At 43.9% G+C, this 23,065-nt stretch overlaps 1 protein-coding gene across 1 annotated transcript; it reads left to right on the plus strand.

Moving 5' to 3' along the window:
- Window positions 1-28: 28 nt before the first annotated feature.
- Window positions 29-21,583, plus strand: LOC110509831 (glycogen synthase kinase-3 beta). The gene is made up of 10 exons (XM_036969338.2): window positions 29-1,065; window positions 6,684-6,871; window positions 9,605-9,688; window positions 9,857-9,967; window positions 14,683-14,813; window positions 15,107-15,311; window positions 17,809-17,904; window positions 18,056-18,242; window positions 18,703-18,780; window positions 19,023-21,583. The coding sequence occupies exons 1-10, from the start codon at window positions 891-893 to the stop codon at window positions 19,085-19,087; spliced, it is 1,320 nt and encodes a 439-aa protein (XP_036825233.1). The 5' UTR covers window positions 29-890; the 3' UTR covers window positions 19,088-21,583.
- The last annotated feature ends 1,482 nt before the right edge of the window (window positions 21,584-23,065 follow it).

Consider the following 23,065-nt stretch of genomic DNA (forward strand, 5'->3'; position numbering starts at 1 on the left):
TATGTCTGAGGGGTCAGATCTTCAAACTGCATTGCTGACTTTTCCAAAATGTTGCTTGAGATGTATTTATGCTGTTGTTGAGCCCTTGGGTATCTCGACATGTGGTTCCCAACCAGGGGTACTATTCAGTTGATGGTACAGTAACCGAAAAAGGTTGGGAAGCACTGCTCTACGTTTTCAACTCCTCAATGCCAAGTAAAAAAATAAAAATAAAAAATAAATATATATATATATATATATATATATATATATATAACTTGATACAAATTACATGTTAGATTTTAGACCAGTCATAATTTCTTCACTCGCAATTAATTGGGGAGCATTACAATTGCCAAGACAAGCACAAGAAGAACACTATGAATCGCTGTCTTTGGTGTGCATTTTCTAATAATTAATTGAATATATATATTCATATATATATTCGTAATTTGTTTACTTTAACCGTTTGTAACCGCTATGCTCCGTAAATGCACTTTCTGGGGTGTAATCATTAGTCCAAACAGTTGCAAACTGTTGCATTTTGCAACGAAGAGAGAGTTTCTATTGGCCAAATTCAGGTAGGCCCCGCCCTGTGTCGTTCCGTTGTTTACGTTAAAGAAACGTTTTGTAACAGAATTTGCGTAATGAATACGCCCCAGTTGAATCTACCCTCAAAACTTCGTTACCCATGAAGCAATGCTATCAGCCAGTGCGTTGCTGTGCGTCAAGTCCAACCACTGTGCCAAGCGAAGAAGAAAGGGGGAGACGTACAAGTTAGCTAAAACGATATGCTACCAATGCAGTTAAATTTGTAACGATTACATTAGAAAAGATAGGTCAACTCTGTGCCTGCTTGGCTCTAAATCGTAACAACCTTTTCCCCTGCCCCGGCTATAGCGCACATAGATATGAGCGGCAGCGGGCGGCCCAGGACCAGCTCGTTTGCTGAGCCTCCAGGGGCTCCCGGAGCCGCTTCAGCCGCCGCCGGATCGTCTGTTACCGGAGGGAGTTCTGCAGGAAAATCCGGGGCTTCACAGGCCACAGGGAGCAGCTCGACTGGCTTCGGAAATGTGAAACTAGCCCGTGAGTATAGCTAATTGAACACAAAACGAAGGGATCGGGATATATGTGTGTACTGATAATTTACAGCAAGTATCTAACTAAACAAATTGATAAAACTGTCGATGTTATCATTTCGCAAAGCTAACCTAGGTAGCTAGCTAACTAGCTGGCTAGGCTATGTATGTTTTTGTAAAAGGGACAGAGGGATCAAGCCGGGCTTTGATTGTGGCAGATCTGACAAACGTTAACTAGCATAGCATTTGAGGCGAAACGTTTATACGATGTGAGAAACTGGGGAGAAATTGATGAAAATAGATTGGAACCAGATTTCCGTGATATTTGTCGTTGGAAGCCAGATTGGAAAAAACGGGCATCAGCGGTAACGTTACCTACCTAGGTGATATCAAACAAGGTTGACCGTCGTCCTCATTTAGCTAGTTAGCCGGTAATCTTGGCTATTAGCATTGGAAGTTATGTAGCTGGTTGCTTAGTTAGCTAGCTAACGTTAGACCGGTAACCTAGCTAACAGCTATATATGCTATTTAGAGGAGACGAGGTTACCGTTAATTCAGTTCACATAACGTAATTTATTGGGTACTTATACAACATGGCTTACTGTGACCCTGAACAATTAGCTTAACTTGTTCAAGAACAATTTGCGTGCTAGTTTGCCAGTTTGGTTAGCTTGTCCATGGCAGGAATATATTAGCCAGCCAGATTGCTGGAGTGCGCTGTGTCAAAGGTCTGTCAATGTCATTTTTATAACGTTACAAGTCCAGTTTTGTTTTGCAGTTCTTTGGTCAACCGTTTTAGATTGAGCAATAATGTGGGTGGTAAGGAACCGTTACGTATCTATCTTGTTATTGGAATAATACTATCATCATAACCACGTATTTCCAAATACAATATGTGTTGGTCTCATCTCGTCATTGTTCAAGATTTATGATTGATTTTCCTTATATTTGCATAATTTCACACGTGTCCATATATTGATAGATAGATTTCCATTGAGATTTCCGTACATTGAAGATTCTTCCAACAGGTCTCATTCTCACCAATTTCTACAGCCAGTGCAATGACAGAAATGGACTGTATGCCCAATGGTAGTTTGGATATGCTGTGTTGGCAGAATACCTACAGGGAGGTGTTGACACAGTCAGACTTAGGGAAAACCAAATCTGGAACATTGCACCACAATGTCCATGTCAAACAGACATAGTCTACTCTGCCATATGTCAGGTGGTGGTTGAAAGTGTACCCATATTTTGGTAAGACTTTAGTGGGTCTTTATTAAACCTAACACTTTTATCAATTCAGATGTATTTGCCGCTGACATTTATTCAGTTGAAAACCAGAAACGTTGCATACCAATTTCCATTCTGATCACTGACTGCTATTCTGATAGCCCTGCCATGTTGAAGACCCGGCCTGGGTAAACCATGGCACTTCAGACTGCACTGTGAATGTGTTCAGCTCTCCAATGGAACCCTATGGGAAAATGTTGAAGCTTCAGTGTGAAGGGATTTGACTGTAGAGATTGGGGGAGGCAGGCAAAGAAAGCAGGCAGGGAGGGTGAGTGAATCATTGGAAAGAAAGCTAGAGGTGGGAGATGAAGACTGGAAACAGGTGAGCGACAGATAAATGACGGTGCTGGTCAAATGTCTTCTCAGGCCAGTAGGGTATACATGAACACCTAACCTAATCAGCACTTCAGTGCTGAGTCTCTGTTCAGGCGTTCTAACAGTAATCCTCTGTTTTGAATGGGGTCTGATTTGGTCTCTCCTGACCACAGTACTGCATTCCTAGAAGGGTGTGCCCACTGATAAGCATTGTTCCTGGTCTGGAGGTGTCTGGACTTACCAGAAACCCCAACAAAGGTGCCGCGCTACTGTTCGGTTTCTGGAAATAACACTGACTTGTCTAAGTGAAGTGCAAAGCCAAGATCAAGGGTTGTAAATGTCTGACAAAATGTGTCAGACAAGACAAGTCATAGGCAATAATTGCCACTGGGATTATCTTAGTATCCTGGGGCTGCACTTAGCGTTACTGATGTTTCTCAGCTTCCTACTGCTCTGTTGTTCTCAGCTCCTATCCTGGGGACCCACATGACTGCACATATTTGTTTCAGCACTAACACACCTACACCTGATTCAACTAATGAAGGGCGTGATGGTCAGTGAATTAGTTGCATCAGGTGTGTCTATATTAGTACTGGGCCCGGTTTCCCAAAAGCATCTTAAGGCTAAGTTCATTGTTAGAACCATATGATCCTATGCTTCTAAGACTAATTTAGCCTTAAAATGCTTTTGGGAAACTGGCCCAGGTCTGGAACAAAACTGCAGTTGTGGGCCACCAGGGCTGGAGTTGAGGAACACTGTTTTAGAGGGTAAGTGGCAGTGCCACTAATCTGATTAATATTCTCTAGTGCCAGACCAGCCACTGCATAGCAATACTAGCCGACTAGCTACCTCTCTCAAAGGGATACTGTAGCTCTGGCATAAATAAATGTTTGGTTGTAATTAGAGGTCGACCGATTAATCGGAATGGTCGATTAATTCGGGCCCATTTCAAGTTTTCATAACAACCGGAATCGGTATTTTTGGATACCGGTTTTGCTGATTTTTTGGGGGGGATTTTTTTAACACCTTTATTTAATCTTTATTGAACTAGGCTAGTCAGTTAAGAACACGTTCTTATTTTCAATGACGGCCTAGGAACGGTGGGTTAACTGCCTCGTTCAGGGGCAGAACGACAGATTTTCACCCTGTCAGCTCGGGGGATCCAATCTTACAGTTAACTAGTCCAACGCAATAATGACCTGCCTCTCTCTCGTTGCACTCCACAAGGAGACTGCCTGTTACACGAATGCAGTAAGCCAAGGTAAGTTGCTAGCTAGCATTAAACGTAACTTAGAAAAAAACAATCAATCATAATCACTAGTTAACTACACATGGTTGATGATATTACTAGATATTATCTAGCGTGTCCTGTGTTGCATATAATCTGACTGAGTGGTGGAAGGCAGAAGCAGGTGCGTAAACATTCATTCAAACAGCACTTTCATGTGTTTTGCCAGCAACTCTTCGTTGTGCGTCAAGCATTGCGCTATTTATGACTTCAAGCCTATCAACTCCCGAGATGAGGCTGGTGTAACCGAAGTGAAATGGCTGGCTAGTTAGCGCATGTTTCAAACATCACTCGCTCTGAGCCTGTGGTTGTTTCCCTTACTCTGCATGGTGGTGTTGTCGTTGTGTTGCTGGTTCGAGCCCAGGGAGGAACGAGGAGAGGGACGGAAGCTATACTGTTACTGTCAATACTAAAGTGTCTATCAGAACATCCAATTGTCAAAGGTTAATGAAATACAAATGGTATAGAGGGAAATAGTCCTATAATAACTACAACCTAAAACTTCTTACCTGGGAATATTTAAGACTCATGTTAAAAGGAACCACCAGCTTTCATTTGTTCTCATGTTCTGAGCAAGGAACTGAAACGTTGGTTTTCTTACATGGCACATATTGCACTTTTACTTTCTTCTCTAACACTTTGTTTTTGCATTATTTAAACCAAATTAAACATGTCTCATTATTTATTTGAGGCTAAATTGAATTTATTGATGTATTAAGTTAAAATAAGTGTTCATTCAGTATTGTTGTAATTGTCATTATTACAAAAAAAAAATTGTCAGATGAATCGGTATCGGCTTTTTTGGTCCTCCAATAATCGGTATCGGCGTTGAAAAATCATAATCGGTCGACCTCTAGTTGTAATGCATGGCTGTGTAATCGCTAATCCTTTTTGTGACCGTGTTCACTCGCTTTATATTTAGAAATAAGTTATGAGTTACTTGAGACTAAAGTCTGAGTGTTCTGGAAATCATTTCTCTCCCTCTTACTCTTTTATTCAATCATACTCATCAGACCTGTGTGTTAACTTCCTCTTTAGGAACCAAAGCACTTCCCTGACAGCTGATCTGTCTGACTGCTCATCTTTGCATTCATTATTAAAGTGACTATCATGCCACTGCTGTTTCATATTTAAAACTCTCCCCACTGACTCCACTCCTTAAGAAGAGGGCTACACAGACGCAAACGCTGTGAGCCACATGATTACAGATCAGACGACGTTCTCTGGTCGTATGAGACTTCAGAAGGAAGAATAGTTTAGTGAGTCATGTAAGGATCTGGTTTGGATTAATCAATGAATCTAATGCCTACCCAGTGTGAAATCTACCTCTAGCTATGATGACCCTTCGTATACTAGTATGTGAAAAGCTATGTGTGGTATCTCCAGTGTGTTTATTACAACATGCCTTCCAGAGGCATCCAGAGGTGTCTAGTCTACATCATAGGAGTTGACTTTAAAGCCATCAATCAACTGAGCCCACCTAATGCTTTTAGCAGTGCTGAACAAAAGCTCCTGCCGTTCACCCTCCCTTCCAGTCTGATTCCTGAGACTGACATAGTCCGGCTTTACAATTAGAAATAGAGGATCCAAATTAAATCCATCTTCAGCAGAGGAAGATCCAAATTTGTCTTCTCAACAATCTTAAGCTAGTCACCCACTTACACAGCTTTGTTCAAGAGGCCTTGTCAGACTTTAGAATATAACTGGGAGATACAGAGTTATTAGAGAAAGCATGGTCATGTTGAGGCAGGCGAATGGAGGAACCGGTGCACACACTCACTGGGCGTGCTACTGTACTGTCCATTCAATGCTATCACAGGCTCTGACAAGCTCGTTGGCTCCAGGCCCTACCTCTACTGTAGTGTTCCTCCTCTCTTCACAATCTGTGCTTCTCTGGTGCTGCTGTGTCAGTCAGTTCACCCTCAACCATTCACAGACACAGCCAACAAGCTGAGCTGCACGTCTGACCCGAAGTAGATCTGTCACTCACTGTATGAGCTCAGAGAATCTTCCTTTCCACAAGGTCGCACATCAGACAGACAGTAGGGCTGTGATGATACCAGTATTGTGATACTTTGAGTATCGCAATACTGGTATCATCCCGGCCCCGTTCAAACACTTTAGAAACGCACCCTCCCTTCCTTGAAGACAGTAATTATAGATCTGACATTCTGTCAAAGCTATGTTGGAGAGCCCTCACTTTCACCAAATCCACTGTGTTAAATCGCCCATTACCTCAAGAAACAGAGGAAAGCAAGAATGCATTTCTCAATATTGTCAGGTTCCTCATATTTAAACCGTACTGGCCAGTGTAGTGAGGGGGTGAAGAGGTTAGCGAAGTTCAGAGCTGTGACAGCCAGGCGTGCAGCCTCCCCCTGGGGAGCCGGGGAAGGCGAGGCAGGGTGGAGGTGGTTCACTGTAGCTACTACAGCTCATTACCAGCTAGTATTATGTGTCTTTGGGGAGAGGCTTTCGAGGTTACGGACATTTAGAGAGAGAGGGGGGGGGGGGGGGGGGGGGTGATGAACATTTGTTTTTTAGTGTTTCCCCTCAGGGGATTGGAGAAAGGATGAGGTGACCGTCACCACGTTTCCTGCCTCTAAACCAGATTCATGGTCCCGTGTGTGTGTCCCTGCATCTGGATAACATCTAAAATACTGGGAGTCCTTTAGCCCCCTCCCCAAATGGTCCTTAAACCTTAATGTGTTTTGACCTCTGTACCTCTCCCCCAGGAGACAGTGGCAAGGTGACGACTGTGGTGGCCACACCAGGCCAGGGTCCAGACCGCCCACAGGAGGTGTCCTACACAGACATCAAGGTGATCGGGAATGGTTCCTTCGGCGTGGTGTACCAGGCCCGCCTCATTGACAGCCAGGAGATGGTGGCCATCAAGAAGGTTCTGCAGGATAAGAGGTTTAAGGTACAAAGTCTACAGACACACAGCACAACCCACTTCCACTGGCACTCTACGCTAGTGTTGTAGTACTCGAGCTGAAGTACTCGACCATTGGTGACTCGGACTCACCTTCCCGTGTATTTTCACTTGGACTGGAACGGTTACACTGGCACACGCACTGCGGCGAAAGAAAGCGCTGAGTGTGGGCAGACAGGAAGCCAGGCTCCGCTCACGTACTGCCTCCGATCAAAGTGCCTTCAGAAAATATTCACACCCCCTGAATTGAAAATTAAATTGAGGCGTTTTTGTCACAATACCCCGTGATGTCAAAGTGGAATTACGTTTTTCACAATTTTTACAAATGAATGGAAAATGTTAAGCTGAAATGCCTCGAGTCAATAAATATTCATCCCCTTTGTAATGACAAGCCTAAAGTTCAGGAGTAAAAATGTGCTTAACAAGTCACATAAGTTGCATGGACTCAATTTGTGTGCAATAAGTGTTTAACATGATTTTTGAATGACTACCTCGTCTTTGTACCCCACACTTACAATTATCTGTAAGGTCACTCAGTCGAGCAGTGAATTTCAAACACTGATTCAACCACAAAGACCAGGGAGGTTTTCCAATGCCTCGGAAAGAAGGCATTGAACATTGAATATCCCTTTGAGCATTGTGAAGTTATTACTTACACTTTGGATGGTGTATCAATACACTGTTTTATGTATGCTTTTTTTATTTTTTATGGTCGAATTAATAAATACTAAAACCTGGTCACTACAAATATACAGGCGTCCTTCCTGACTCCGTTGCCGTAGAGGAAGGAAACCTCTCAGGGATTTCACCATGAGGCCAATGGTGACTTTAAAACAGTTGCAGAGTTGGTTGTGATAGGATAAAATTGACAGAATGAAAAGAAGGAAGCCTGTACAGAATGAAAATATTCCAAAACATGCACCCTGTTTGCAACAAGGCACTAAAGTAATACTGCAATTAGCTTTTTGTCTTGAATGCAGAATTACAACACTACTGAGTACCACTCCATATTTTCAAGCATAGTGGTGCCTGCATCATGTTATGTGAATGCTTGCAATTAAGGCCAGGGGAGTTTTTCAGGATAAAAAAGACTGGAGTTAAGCACAGGAAAAATCCTAGAGAAACTTGGTTCAGTCTGCTTTCCACCAGACACTGGGAGATGAATTCACCTTTTAGCAGGACCGTAACCTAAAACACAAGGCCAAATCTACACTGGAGTTTGCGTACCAAGAAGACAGTGAATGTTCTTGAGTGACCAGGTTACAGTTTTGACTTAAATCTACTTGAAAATCTATGGCAAGACTTGAAAATTGCTGTCTAGCGACAATCAACAACCAATTTGACAGCGCTTGGAAGAATTCTATTTTTTTTAAAAGAAGGGCCAAATGTTGCACAGTCCAGGTGTGGAAACTCTTAGTGACTTACCCAGAGACTCACAGCTGGAATCGCTGCCAAAGGTGCTTCTACAGATTACTTATGTAAATGAGATATTTCTGTATTTCATTGTCAGTACATGTGGCAAAATATTTTTATTGTTTTCATTTTGTAGGGTATTGTGTGTAGATGGGTGAGGAAAAAAATAGTTAATCCATTTTGAATTCAGGCTGTAACACAACAATAAATAGAGGGGGTATGTAGGCTGCACATCGCGTTAGCGACTCATTTCCCTGTAACCACCTACTATTTAGCTTTGCCTGGTTAAGAAACACACACTGCTTTATGAAATTGAAAACAATAGTAGTTTAAAAGGAAAACAAGTCTAGCTATTGTCTCTCTCTCCCCTTGAGTATTAAAAAGTAGGCTGTCTTTGAATTTGTCATCTCGCTCTACCCTCCCACTTTCCCTAGTCTTCCTCTGGGTTTCACTCTGGAATAAAAAAAACAACTTTTCAGTGGGCGATTTACAAAAAGCAGAGAGCCTGTTACAATTATTGGAAATAATAATCTTACAGGAGCAATAGCCAATTCTGTCCAGAGACCATTCATCCCTTCAAGACATCATTGAACCTTCTATTAAAATAAAATGTTTGATCCTGTGTATGAAGGACTTTTTTTTATGGGCTATTGCATATTGTAGGCAATTATGACCTTTGTGCAACTGGAGGAGAATCTTTGTATTATTTCAATGCTCACATGAAAATCTTCCCACCAGACTGCCACTAGCTGTTGCTGGGCAGATTTCGTCTACCAAATCCAAGCCAAATCAAGAGGCGCGACATACAAGCATCAAGCTAGCAAGCTGCCAATACAAGCGAGCAAAAAAACTTTTGTAACCAAAATACCAAATGTGTCTAAAGAACCCCGGACTCATTCCTTTGCTTTCAAACTTTTTTTCTTATGTGCACATAAACCGATATTATTGTGTTCCTTTTTTGTTAAACACCAACCCAGTGTCTCAGACTTGAGCACTTGGATCAGGACTCGAGCACGGACTTCACCATTGGTGACTCAAACTCAACTTAGCCTTAGACTTGTGACTTGACTCGGGCTCAAGCACACGACTCGGTTTAGTGACTCAACTGAAACACTGGTCTACACACACACACAGTGCAACTCACTTCCACTGGCAGTCTACAGAAACACACCATCCCCCCCCCACCCATCACTCTCACACTATCACGTGTATTTCTGTATGTTCTCTCCCCATACCTCAATGTTACTACTGCCCAACTGATGAAATCTTGAGACCTAAATTACACCCCTTGCTATTTCTATACTCCAGAACCGAGAACTACAGATCATGAGGAAATTGGACCACTGCAACATAGTCAGACTACGTTACTTTTTCTACTCCAGTGGGGACAAGGTATGTACAAGTCACACTACCAGGTATTGGGAACAACATTTGACATTTTCACGTTTATGCCGCAAAAAGTCAAATCCAGACTTGTGAAAAAATGGATTACATTACAAAATGGATTACATTACAAAATGGATTCAACAACATTGCTCTTTTATTGTTCTTCCCTTACAGAAAGATGAGGTGTATCTGAACCTAGTGCTGGACTTTGTTCCAGAGACCGTGTACAGGGTGGCCCGGCACTTCAACAAGGCCAAGACCACCATTCCCATTATATACGTCAAGGTAATGCACTCACTACTTCTTCTCTTCCCATGTTTCTCTTATTACTTTCCCTCCCTTTTATCCTCGTTCTCTCTGTCATTGGTTTTTTTTCACACTCTTTTTCTCACTCTCCCTCTTTCTCACTCAGTCTGTCTGTCTTCTCCTCATCTCTCGCTTGCCCTATCACCCCTCCATCGTTTCTCTAAGCTCCATGCTGTTAGAGGCAGAGCTCTCTATTTAAATGAAATGGTACTAGGCTTGGGCGCTGTACCGGGGTATTTGGAAATGAAGTTTTTCAATAAATGTTCATATTTGTAGCTACTTTAAGTAAATACCTTCAGTCAACTTGTGCAATACATTAGGAGATGAACTGGATTGTGTTCTTCATTTCACCTGTCACATTATTTACGTTATGAAGCTTAACGTAGTTCCCCAGAAAGCCAGTCCCGTGTTTGTTTGTACATAGAACAGAAGAAAGCGGGAGCAAGTGGGTCCAGCTGTATATTAACAGTCAAGTGTTCATTTTTTTGCCTCAATAGAGGGATCAGGGACATGCAACTATAGTTTTCCTTCCCAGAAAATACATTGGCTCAACACATTCAGCAGAAATGTGCTTCATTTTCATCAGATGACAACAGAAGTGCAAAGCTATTTGCATTGTAAATGAGCTTACAATGAAAATACAAGGTATTCTTTTGCAAAAAATAAACCAATGCATGGCCATCATATTTCTAATGTTTATCATAGAAACAATGTAGCTGGCTACATTTCCTAATGTTTTGCTTGAAGTTAATCTTGCGTTTTACCAGAGAGAAGTAGGCTGGTTACACTGAGGAAAAGTAGCTACACATCAGAGAGCTGTCTGCTGATAGAATGCCCTTAGTGAGTTCTCATCCCAGTGGACAAGTGCAACTGAAGCACAACATTTGTCTGATGCCGAGCAGAAATTACGTAAAGAATTATTTTAGATCTGAGTTTACAAAGCGCAGCAAGATATAACTTTTCTCCTAAATGCAGAATTCTTCATTTTTCATGAAAGCGACACCAAAGTTGAACTTGCTATCATCTTCTCCGAGCAGAGCAGACAGGCCCGTTGCCCGAGCGACTGCACACAGACGCAATGTGTTCACATACTGGTCCAGAGCCAGTACTGTTCTTCCTTCAGACAAACATGTCAACTTTGTTTGTACAATGTATTTCATTCACATTTGCTTGTAAATGTCCAAATTCACCAAAAATTATATTCGGTAGCTCCTACGTATGTATAACTTTATGAGCTGGATTGCCTGTCTTTGCAATTACTTTATTTTCATTTGTGCTTGTTGGCACATTTCGCTAGCAGCATTCATGGAAATTTGCCATTACTTGTACTAATTTTGTTAGCCTTCTGGTAATGGCTCCCCCTTGAGTACTAATCCGCTAATACTGTAAATCCCGTCTTGGGAGAGTCATGAGAGAAGGACGGAATGACGATGTAAAAGTCTGAGTACCCTAAATGGTACTGTATTTGACTAGAGGACTCTTTCCCCCAAGGATCTGATGAGAAGAAAACACATTGATGTTGAAGTCGGAAGTTTACATACACTTAGGTTGGAGTCATTAACTCGATTTTCAACCACTCCACAAATTTCTTGTTGACTATAGTTTTGGCAAGTCTGTTAGGACCTCTACTTTGTGCATGACACAAGTAATTTTTTCCAACAATTGTTTACAGACAGATTATTTCACTTCTAATTCACTGTATCACAATTTCAGTGGGTCAGAAGTGTGCATACAATAAGTTGACTGTGCCTTTAAACAGCTTGGAAAATTCCAGAAAATTATGTCATGGCTTTAGAAGCTTCTGATAGGCTAATTGACATCATTTGAGTCAATTAGAGGTGTACCTGTGGATGTATTTCAAGGCCTACCTTCAAACTCAGTGCCTTTTTGCTTGACATCACGGCACAATCAAAAGAAATCAGCCAAGACCTCAGAAAATAAATTGTAGACCTCCACAGTCTGGTTCATCCTTGGGAGCAATTTACAAATGCCTGAAGGTACCACGTTCATCTGTACAAACAATAGTATGCAAGAATAAACACCATGGGACCACGTAGCCGTCATACCGCTCAGGAAGGAGACGCGTTCTGTCTTCTTACATCAGCTGATCTATCAAAGTGCTGTACAGAAACCCAGCGTAAAACCCCAAACAGCCAGCAATCCAGGTGTAGAAGCATGGTGGCTAGGAAAAATTTGCTAGAAAGACCAAAACCCTGGAAGAAACCAAGAGAGGAACCAGGCTATGAGGGGTGGCCAGCCCTCTTCTGGCTGTGCCGGGTGGAGATTATAACAGAACATGGCCAAGATGTTCAAATGTTCATAAATGACCAGCATGGTCAAACAATAATAATCACAGTAGTTGTCGAGGGTGCAACAAGTCAGCGCCTCAGGAGTAAATGTCAGTTGGATTTTCATAGCCGATCATTGAGAGTATCTCTACTGCTCCTACTGTCTCTAGAGAGTTGAAAACAGCAGGTCTGGGACAGGTAGCACCCCCGGACACGGCCAAACAGGCAGGATATAACCCCACCCACTTTGCCAAAGCACATCCCCCACACCACTAGAAGGATATCTTCAACCATCAACTTACCATCCTGAGACAAGACCGAGTATAGACCACAAAGATCTCCGCCACTGCATTTTCTGAGGTCTTGGCTGATTTCAGAAGCCACTGCTCCAAAACCGCCATGGAAAAGCCAGACTACGGTCTGACAACTGCACATGGGGACAGAGATTGTACTTTTTGGGAAAATGTCCTCTGGTCTAATGAAACAAAAATATAACTGTTTGGCCATAATGACCAACGTTATGTTTGGAGGATAAAGGGGAGGCTTGCAAGCTAAAGAACACCATCCCAACGGTGAAGCACGGGGGTGGTGGCGTCATGTAGTGGGGGGGCTTTGCTGCAGGAGGGATTGGTGCACTTCACAAAATAGATGGCATCATGAGGCAGGGAAATTAGGTGGATATATTGAAGCAACATTTCAAGACAAGAGTCAGGAAGTTAAAGCTTGGTCGCAAATGGGTCTTCCAAATGGACAATGACCCCAAGCATACTTCCCATTTGTGGCCAAATGGCTTAAGGACAACAAAGTCGAGGTATTGGAGTGGCCATCTCAGAGCCCTGACCTCAATCCCATAGAACATTTGTGGGCAGAACTGAAAAAGTGTGTGCGAGCAAGGAGGCCTACAAACCTGACTCAATTACACCAGCCCTGTCAGGAGGAATGGGCCAAAATTATCCCAGCTTATTGTGGGAAGCTTGTGGAAGGCTACCCAAAACGTTTGACCCAAGTTAAATAATTTATAAGGCAGTGCTACCAAATACTAATTGAGTGTATGTAAATTTCTGACCTACTGGGAATGTGATGAAAGAAATAAAAGCTGAAATAAATCGTTCTCTACTATTATTCTGACATTTCACGTTCTTAAAATAAAGTGGTGATCCTAACTGACCTAATACGGGGAATTTTTACTGGGATTAAATGTCAGGAGTTGTGAAACTGAGTTTAAATGTATTTGGCTACGGTGTATGTAAACTTCATACTTCATAGTCTTTCTCTCTGTCACCTCTCTTTTCCAACTCATCCATTCTCTGCTTTTCCTACATCAGATTTCTTGGGGACAATACCTACTTCAGTGTTTTAGAATTGAAAAAATTAGAGCGAAAGAGAAACCAAATTTCTCTGTTTGCAGTAAGCTGGTTGTCTGTTAAAAAGGGCACTTATGTTGTCTGTTAGCTTTGTGTGTGTGTGTGCTATGCCCCGTGGCAGCAGAGAGGACTATCTGTGTCTCATGGCCCATTTGCCTCAGCCCACCCTGCTGCTCTCTCCTGTGGTGTGGAGATGCATACTGATCATACACACACACACACTGCCCTCACTCAGCATCTCTACACTCCTTTCCACCTTTCCCTGTGCTCCTCTCATCCCTCCCTACTCTCTCTTTATCTGCATCTCTTCCCTTCCTTCCTCTCTCCTTGTTCCCTTCTTCCCTCACTACTCTTCAGCCCCTTTCTCTCCAATTAAATTCAAAGGGGCTTTATTAGCATGGGAAACATGTTTACATTACTGTTTATTTAACTTGCTGTGGCAAACAGAAGTGAGAAGACACAACAATATCAACAAACTATTAGAATTGAACAGTAAATATTGTATGCAAAAATAAAAAGGTTTTTCCATCTCTCACTCCTCTGCACCCCCCCGCTCTCTCTGTGGTGTGCAATTAAGCTCTTGTTTCCCTCTAAATCTGCCCTCCTGCCATAGCCAGGCAACCTCGTCCCCCTCTCAACACCCGTCTGTCTCCCCCTTGCACCCTGTGTGCCCAATAACACAGCTAACGACCCAATAGAGCGACCCCAACACACGCACACTCAGACAGCCAGAAACCCTTACACACATACAGTCACATCTTCTGCCATGCTAGCTCTAAGCTTTGCGATGGGAACATTTTACTGGCATGTCTAAAGCAGAGAACCCACAAGTTCTAGTAATGTGTTTGAGTAAGTTGCATACATCCAGAATGTTTGACTGTTCTGAGTGCAGAGAAGTTGGTGACCAACTGTATCCGTCTGGACACTTGGCATGACTGTAGTAGTAATGGAGGAGATTATGATGATCAGTGCTACTGGCTGCTAACTGTGTGTGTGTGTGTGTGTGTGTGTTAACATCATGTGTCCTGTGTTCTCCCCCCAGGTGTACATGTACCAGCTGTTCCGCAGTCTGGCCTATATCCATTCCCAGGGCGTGTGTCACAGAGACATCAAACCCCAGAACCTGCTGGTGGACCCCGAGACGGCCATCCTCAAACTCTGTGACTTCGGCAGGTTAGTCTGTCTGTCTGTCAGTGAGCACCTCTGGCCATCTCTGAATGGCTCTGACTGTGTTCCTTAGGCTGCCTGTGTAAACGCATCTCAATTCTTCTGATCTTTTTCCCACTAATTGGTCATTAGAGAGATTTTTCAGGGCTGACCTGATTGGTAAAAAAAAAGAAGAAATCAGTATTGGGCTGCCTGTGTAAATGCCGCCTTACTGTTCAGTCTGTCTAAATCGATCTCTGTCTTACTGTCTCAATATATTTTTCTCTGACTGACCACCTCTCTCCCCCTCTTGTCTCCAGTGCTAAGCAGCTTGTTCGCGGGGAGCCCAACGTGTCCTATATCTGCTCGCGGTACTACCGTGCCCCTGAGCTCATCTTTGGCGCCACGGACTACACATCCAACATTGACATCTGGTCAGCAGGCTGCGTGCTGGCCGAACTGCTGCTGGGACAGCCCATCTTCCCCGGGGACAGTGGAGTGGACCAACTGGTAGAGATCATCAAGGTAGAGAAGAGTGGACACCAAACTGTAGGGGTGGGAGATGGAAAGAAGAGGGAGTTAGGTCTGTTGGTGGCGGCAGTAGGAGCGTACAGTTGAAGTCAGAAGTTTACATACACCGTAGACAAATACATTTAAACTCAGTTTTTCACAATTCTTTACATTTAATCCTAGTAAAAATTCCTGGTTTTAGGTCAGTTAGGATCAGCACTTTATTTTAAGAATGTGAAATGTCAGAATAATAGTAGTGATTTATTTAAGCTTTTATTTCTTTCATCACATTCCCAGTGGGTCAGATGTTTACATACACTCAATTAGTATTTGGTAGCATTGCCTTATAAATTATTTAACTTCGGTAAAATGTTTTGGATAGCCTTCCACAAGCTTCCCACAATAATTTCCTTGTGACAGAGCTGGTGTAACTGAGTCAGGTTTGTAGGCCTCCTTGATCGCACATGCCTTTTCAGTTCTGCCCACTAATTTTCTATTGGATTGAGGTCAGGGCTTTGTGATGGCCACTCCAATACCTTTGTTGTCCTTAAGCCATTTTGCCACAACTTTGGAAGTATGCTTGGGGTCATTGTCCATTTGGAAGACCCATTTGCGACCAAGCTTTAGCAAAACTGATGTTTTGAGATGTTGCTTCAATATATCCACATCATTTCCCTGCCTCATGATGCCATCTATTTTGTGAAGTGCACCAGTCCCTCCTGCAGCAAAGCACCCCCACAACATGATGCTGCCACACCCGTGCTTCACAGTTGGTATGGTGTTCTTCAGCTTGCAAGCCTCCCCCTTTTTCCTCCAAACATAACGATGGCCATTATGACCAAACAGTTCTATTTTTGTTTCATCAGACCAGAGGACATTTCTCCAAAAAGTACGGTCTTTGTCCCCATGTGCAGTTGCAAACCGTAGTCTGGCTTTTTTATGGCGGTTTTGGAGCAGTGGCTTTCAGGAGCGGAGCGGCCTTTCAGGTTATGTCAAAATAGGACTCGTTTTACTGTGGATATAGATACTTTTGTACCTGTTTCCTCCAGCATCTTCACAAGGTCCTTTGCTGCTGTTCTGGGATTGATTTGCACTTTTCGCGCTAAAGTACGTTCATCTCTAGGAGACAGAACGCGTCTCCTTCCTGAGTGGTATAACCGCTGCGTGGTCCCATGGTGTTTATACTTGAGTACTATTGTTTGTACAGATGAACGTGGTACCTTCAGGCTCTTGGAAATTGCTCCCAAAGATGTAACAGACTTGTGGAGGTCTACAATTTTTTTTCTGAGGTCTTGCTGATTTCTTTTGATTTTCAAGCAAAGAGGCACTGAGTTTGAAGGTAGGCCTTGAACTACATCCACAAGTACACCTCCAATTGACTCAAATGGTGTCAATTAGCCCATCAGAAGCTTCTAAAGCCATGACAGCATTTTCTGTCATTTTCCAAGCTGTTTAAAGGCACAGTCAACATAGTGTATGTCAACTTCTGACCCACTGGAATTGTGATACAGTGAAATAATCTGCAAACAATTGTTGGAAAAATGACTTGTGTCATGTACAAAGTATATGTCCTAACAGATTTGCCAAAACTATAGTTTGTTAACAAGAAATTTGTGGAGTGGTTGAAAAACGAGTTTTAATGACTCCAACCTAAGTGTATGTAAACTTCCGACTTCAACTATAGGTCTATGTTGGCGGCGGCGGCAGGAGCGTAGGTCTGTGTTGGCTGCGGCGGGCGCGCAGGTCTGTGTTGGCTGCGGCGGGCGCGCAGGTCTGTGTTGGCTGCGGCGGGCGCGCAGGTCTGTGTTGGCTGCGGCGGGCGCGCAGGTCTGTGTTGGCTGCGGCGGGCGCGCAGGTCTGTGTTGGCTGCGGCGGGCGCGCAGGTCTGTGTTGGCTGCGGCGGGCGCGCAGGTCTGTGTTGGCTGCGGCGGGCGCGCAGGTCTGTGTTGGCTGCGGCGGGCGCGCAGGTCTGTGTTGGCTGCGGCGGGCGCGCAGGTCTGTGTTGGCTGCGGCGGGCGCGCAGGTCTGTGTTGGCGGAGGCGGGAGCGCAGGTCTGTGTTGGCGGGGGCGCAGGTCTGTGTTGGCGGGAGCGCAGGTCTATGTTGGCGGGAGCGCAGGTCTATGTTGGCGGGAGCGCAGGTCTATGTTGGCGGGAGCGCAGGTCTATGTTGGCGGGAGCGCAGGTCTATGTTGGCGGGAGCGCAGGTCTATGTTGGCGGGAGCGCAGGTCTATGTTGGCGGGAGCGCAGGTCTATGTTGGCGGGAGCGCAGGTCTATGTTGGCGGGAGCGCAGGTCTATGTTGTTGGCGGCGGCGGGAGCGCAGGTCTATGTTGTTGGCGGCGGCGGGAGCGCAGGTCTATGTTGGCGGCGGCGGTGGCGGCGGGAGCGCAGGCCGACGTTGGCAGCGGCGGGAGCGCAGGCCGACGTTGGCGGGGGGCGCAGGTCGACGTTGGCGGCGACGGCAGGAGTGATCATTCTTGGAGAAACTTCATGCATCTTTCACTCTTCCAGGTTTTGGGGACTCCGACGAGAGAGCAGATCCGAGAGATGAACCCCAACTACACAGAGTTCAAATTCCCCCAGATCAAAGCACACCCCTGGACAAAGGTACTCTGTGCCCTCAGTTCTATTTAAATAGCCTTAACACCATTGTCTTCCATTGGGATCCATATTAGAGAAAGAACATTTTGAAATGGAACAAATACGACAGCCTAGATGAGTCAAACAAGATGCCCTTTTTTTCCCCTTCCTTCGTCAGGTGTTTAAGCCGCGTACCCCCCCAGAGGCCATCTCCCTCTGTTCCCGTCTGTTAGAGTACACCCCTGTGACTAGGCTATCCCCCCTGGAGGCCTGCGCCCACGCCTTCTTCGAAGAGCTGCGCCAGCCCACTGCCCATCTGCCCAGCGGACGAGAACTGCCCCTCCTCTTCAACTTCAGCCCCGTCGGTGAGTCCACACCCCTCCCCCCTTTGTTTGGCCCTCCCTCAGTCAGTAGCCATGCCCTCCTCTGTTTGGCCCTCCCTCGGTCAGTAGCCATGCCCTCCTCTGTTTGGCCCTCCCTCAGTCAGTAGCCATGCCCTCCTCTGTTTGGCCCTCCCTCGGTCAGTAGCCATGCCCTCCTCTGTTTGGCCCTCCCTCAGTCAGTAGCCATGCCCTCCTCTGTTTGGCCCTCCCTCAGTCAGTAGCCATGCCCTCCTCTGTTTGGCCCTCCCTCGGTCAGTAGCCATGCCCTCCTCTGTTTGGCCCTCCCTCGGTCAGTAGCCATGCCCTCCTCTGTTTGGCCCTGTTTGCCCCAAGCTTCTGTAATCCCCTCAGTTTTCCAGAGTAAGTCTGAAGCGTGTATGTTGAGTATCCTGTGTGTGTAGTATGAACCTCCTCTCTCTTTGTCTTTCTTTGTCTTTCTCAGAGCTATCTATCCAGCCCCAGTTGAACTCCACACTCATTCCTCCTCACGCTCGAGCACAGACATTACCTGCCTCACACGGTATGTATAGCACAGCCAACCCGACACATGCTTATTACATGTTTAATACATGCTTATTAGATGACTACATATTTACAGGACTAAGATAGGGGATATAGCTTCAAATCAACATTTAACAACCTTTTTAATTGAATATTGCTGTGTTTGGATGTTAAACCCAACATATTAAAAGCATTGACCTGATGGTGAACTGAAGTGTTTAGTGTGGTGTGTATCTGATGTCCTGTCTCTCTCACCACCAGATGGCAGTGTGTCGGACAGTACCGCCCAGCCCAGCTCAGTACCTGGATCCATCAACAGCACCTGAACCCCCCCCGTCCCCCATTCACCCCGTCTTTCCCCTTTTCCTCTCAACCCCATCCCTCTCTTCCTACTCTTCCACCCCCTTTTGGCTCCAAACTTCAAAAGACAACTATACACGCACACATACAACAACAATACTACAAAATCATCTATTATCCCTTGAATATTCCCATTATAGGTGTAAAAAAATATCTGTTGGTGGCAGTAGTCCAGTGACTGTTGGGTTGTAGAAGATGGGTGAATCTGACGGAAACCATTCTGTATTATAATCTCTGCTAATCAAATTTTATCCCTTATAAAAAACTGTTTTATTTATTTGAAAGTCCATTTTTGTTTTAATGATGTATGCCAGTGAATGGGATGCGTCGAAACTGAGGCCTGTTTCAGTTCAGACCGTTTAGGACAATCTTCCATTGTAGAGGTTAAAAACCAAATGGTCACGTGGGCAGATCAGTCCCTGCAGCCAGTGGGAAAACTCTGGGGAATGTTCATCTACCAAGACATTACTCCCAAACCAAGTCCAAAGTGTTAATTAGTTCTGAAAATTGAAGAACTGTGTTATTTTGTTTTATTAAATTGGATACCAAACAGCAGCAAATTCAACTGGCATTTTAAATTGGATGAGGTGATTTTTAGAAGCTTTTATCACAAAGGTGGTTTAAAAATTCAAAGGCGGGAACCGCTAGCTGTTTTATTAAACTGTTTCTGAGAAGAAACATTGAGGTGAAAGTCTTAATGTCTTTTATTTGAATAAGAGGGACCTTTTTTAAAAGAATGGAATGTACATATTCAGTTTCTATAAGCTCTTGTCCCAGTCAGTTTAGCTGGAGACATGTGTTGGTGAGAAGTAACCTTTGCACATCTCTAAAGGGGAGTAGAGCGGAGCTGTAGGGGCCCGCTGCATCTCTTGTGCAGTGGAGATATGCAACCTGTGTGTATAGGAAGGGGTAGGGCTCCTCCAGTCACACCTGTACACCAATGGCCATATAGCCATACTTGAACCAAAGCTCTGTCACATCAGCTTTGAAAGTACTTGGCACTTTCACTCCTCCTTATCTCAGTATTCCTCTATTCAGTCTAGATGCACAATTACACTGCATGTAGGGGAGGTCTTAAGTGTAAGTGTGTGTGTGTGTGTATGAGGTTTTTTGTGTGTTTGACTTTCCCTGGAACATCTTCCATCTCCAAATCAACCCACTTTAGCACTCTTGTTTTTGTAAGTCTAGATTCTAACAGCATCAGTGATTTATCATCAGTAAAACCTTGTTTTCATCTGGCCCACCAACACAGACTTGCATGTTCACCATGCGTTAGAGCAACCACACCTGTTCTCTCTCCCCACTCGTCACCGCAGAACAACGATGGTTTGATCTAAAATACCTGCACCCAAAAAATGTAAATGCCCCAACCACTTCTGGAGCCTTCTGTTCCTCTCCTCCTTCCTCTGCCTCTACTTCCCTCTCTTTCTCTCACTGTAAATATCAATTACTTTTTTTTTCTTTTTTTTTGTTATTATATTGTTCTTGTAATTTCATTTTATTTTCTCTAGCAGAGGGGAGCTGGTGTAGCAGCGACCAGGCTCCTTCTCCTCAGTCTGTCTGTAAATACAACTTCATTTCAGTCCCTGGCTCGGGGGGAATAACAGAACAAAATGTTTCTCTCGTTTTTATTCTCTCCCTCCATTTCTCTCTCGTTGCCTTTCCCACAAATATTATGATCACTTTATTTATTGTATTTTTGGGGGGTTTATTTTTGTTTCTCTGGGGGGGGGGGGGGGTCGTTGTCGGCTGAAGGGTTTATTTTGTAAGAAGTCATCAATGCCCCGTGTCATGCAAAATAATCAAACTTCCAAGATACTGTACTTTGATCTGAACTTGGGAGTGTTTTCCAATAAAGGTCCTGTATTTGCAAGTACACATCCTAGCCAGTAGGTGGAACTACATTTTATTTTCATTGATGTGAAGGGATTCTCACATGACTGCGTCTATGGTAGTCTCGCTGATGTCCCGACAGTATAAATGGCTGATCCTATGTAGGGTTATTGGTGATATTGCTGTATCTGGGTGGGTTTGAATGAGGGGATGAGTGGGGAGGGTGGTGTGATGTGTCCCTTCTCCCGTGTCCCACAAGTGTTTTGTGTAATGGGTTTAACCTGTTACTTCTGTCTGTGATTACATGAATGAGTGATTGACTTTAAAGAATGGATGAATGAACTGACAAATCTTACAAAAGTGTGAGTTGGGAGAGCGTGGATAATTTTTTTTAAATCTTATGTTTTCCTAAACTGAAGAGCTGAGTTATTTTTTGTGTTTTATTTTCCTGGCACGAGATGGTTTTAATTTGTTGTGATCCTGATCTTTATGGCCCTGCACAAGGGTCATACCACATCACTGGTGGGAACGGAACGGTTTTGAAGTGGATGTGGGAGAGGGACGGACTGGGAGAGACTTTTGTTTGTTGATATAAATAATTCAACTCATGATTAAAGTGATGAAACTGCCCTGGTCTCATGTTTTATAAAGAATCGAAGTGTGCATGCACACCAATTTATGTAGTGTCAGGTGTGAATGGCACTAAAACAATTTACATTTATTGACCAGCGTACTTGATTGTTTTGGCTGCTAGTAGCAGTCAGACATCTAATTTATGATCAACTTGGGTGTGTTTACGCTACACAGGCCTTCAATTAAAGGACACACCAATAAGTAGTAATGGCATTTGTTTGTTTTATGCAAATTACATCTGAATGGTAGTAACAAGTCAGATGACTGCAGAGCAGGGGCCAGAATGCCATAAGGCACTTAGTGTTTTATAGTGTTTCCACAGCTGATTCATCTGTTAGAAGGCCAAGGAGCCATCCATCAGGAGGAGGGGTGGAGCTGACTGATCCATCTTTCTCACCACTGGCAACGCAAGACGCAATCTGCCTGTCACTCATGACACCATGCTTTATGGTTCTGAGCTTTGAGGAGACCGTCACCATGGAGGGCTGGCCAATGTGAGTCGCTTCCTTTGCTCGTCACCTTTCCTTTATGCCCACTAATCTGAAAGGATACAACTGAGTTAAGCAGTATTGTCAAATAAGTCCACTAGAAAGACAATTTTAATCAAATGAAACAGTCACTTCTGCTTCAACAAATGTCATGTGGAGTTAAACCCCATTGACCAAAATTTGAACTGTAGTAGTATCTGACATTTACTACTCCTATCAAAGCATTATTGCTTGAGAGATCGTAGTATTTCATGAATTTTGGCACAGCTAGGATCATGGAGGAAAATCTCTAATGAAAGGCCACCCCAATGTATACATGAGCCAGGTGGCTGAACACGCAAATGGCTTGGAAGGATGAAATTAAAATAGTTATTGGAACCACACAAATGTCAGTGAAATGATACCTTGCTTGATGAAATGCCTCTAGTTAATGAAATGACAGATGGGAGAGCAGAAGGGAGGGTGGTGTCATTGGCTCATGAATAGGTGGGCATTATAGGCAGATTAATAGGCAGGCAGATCAAAATATTCTTAATATTTTAATCTGCACATTTGATGGTGTTGTCATGATGTATCCACCCTTACTGTTTCTGATTTTAAGAGCCCAGTTGATATCTGGTGAGACTTGATATGTCACATATATAATACCCTTGAACTATTCCATAACTATTCTAGAGCTTGTAGATCAGTACACACTTCAAACCTGTCTTTCCTGTGGACTGGTCTCAGAGGGGTTCTTAGTTCTAACTTTTCCATCCAACATGATTCAACCTGGACTGCCAAGGAGGGCAGGATTTCATTTTGGTCGCCAGGTATTCCTGAACCTTTTGGCTGCATCTGTTTTTTCTATATTCAACATAAATTATAGATGGGATTCTACAGAATTTTTGCCTCCCAGTGCTTTAGAGAAATCTAGTGAACATTGTAGTTTAAATCTGCCCCTCAGGTCCAGGCGGCAGCACTACTGAATTAACAGGAAGAGGCCTTGTC

This window comes from Oncorhynchus mykiss, chromosome 3 (genome assembly GCF_057628025.1).
Source record: "Oncorhynchus mykiss isolate SJ-2025 chromosome 3, ASM5762802v1, whole genome shotgun sequence".
Taxonomy (NCBI): Eukaryota; Metazoa; Chordata; class Actinopteri; order Salmoniformes; family Salmonidae; genus Oncorhynchus; species Oncorhynchus mykiss.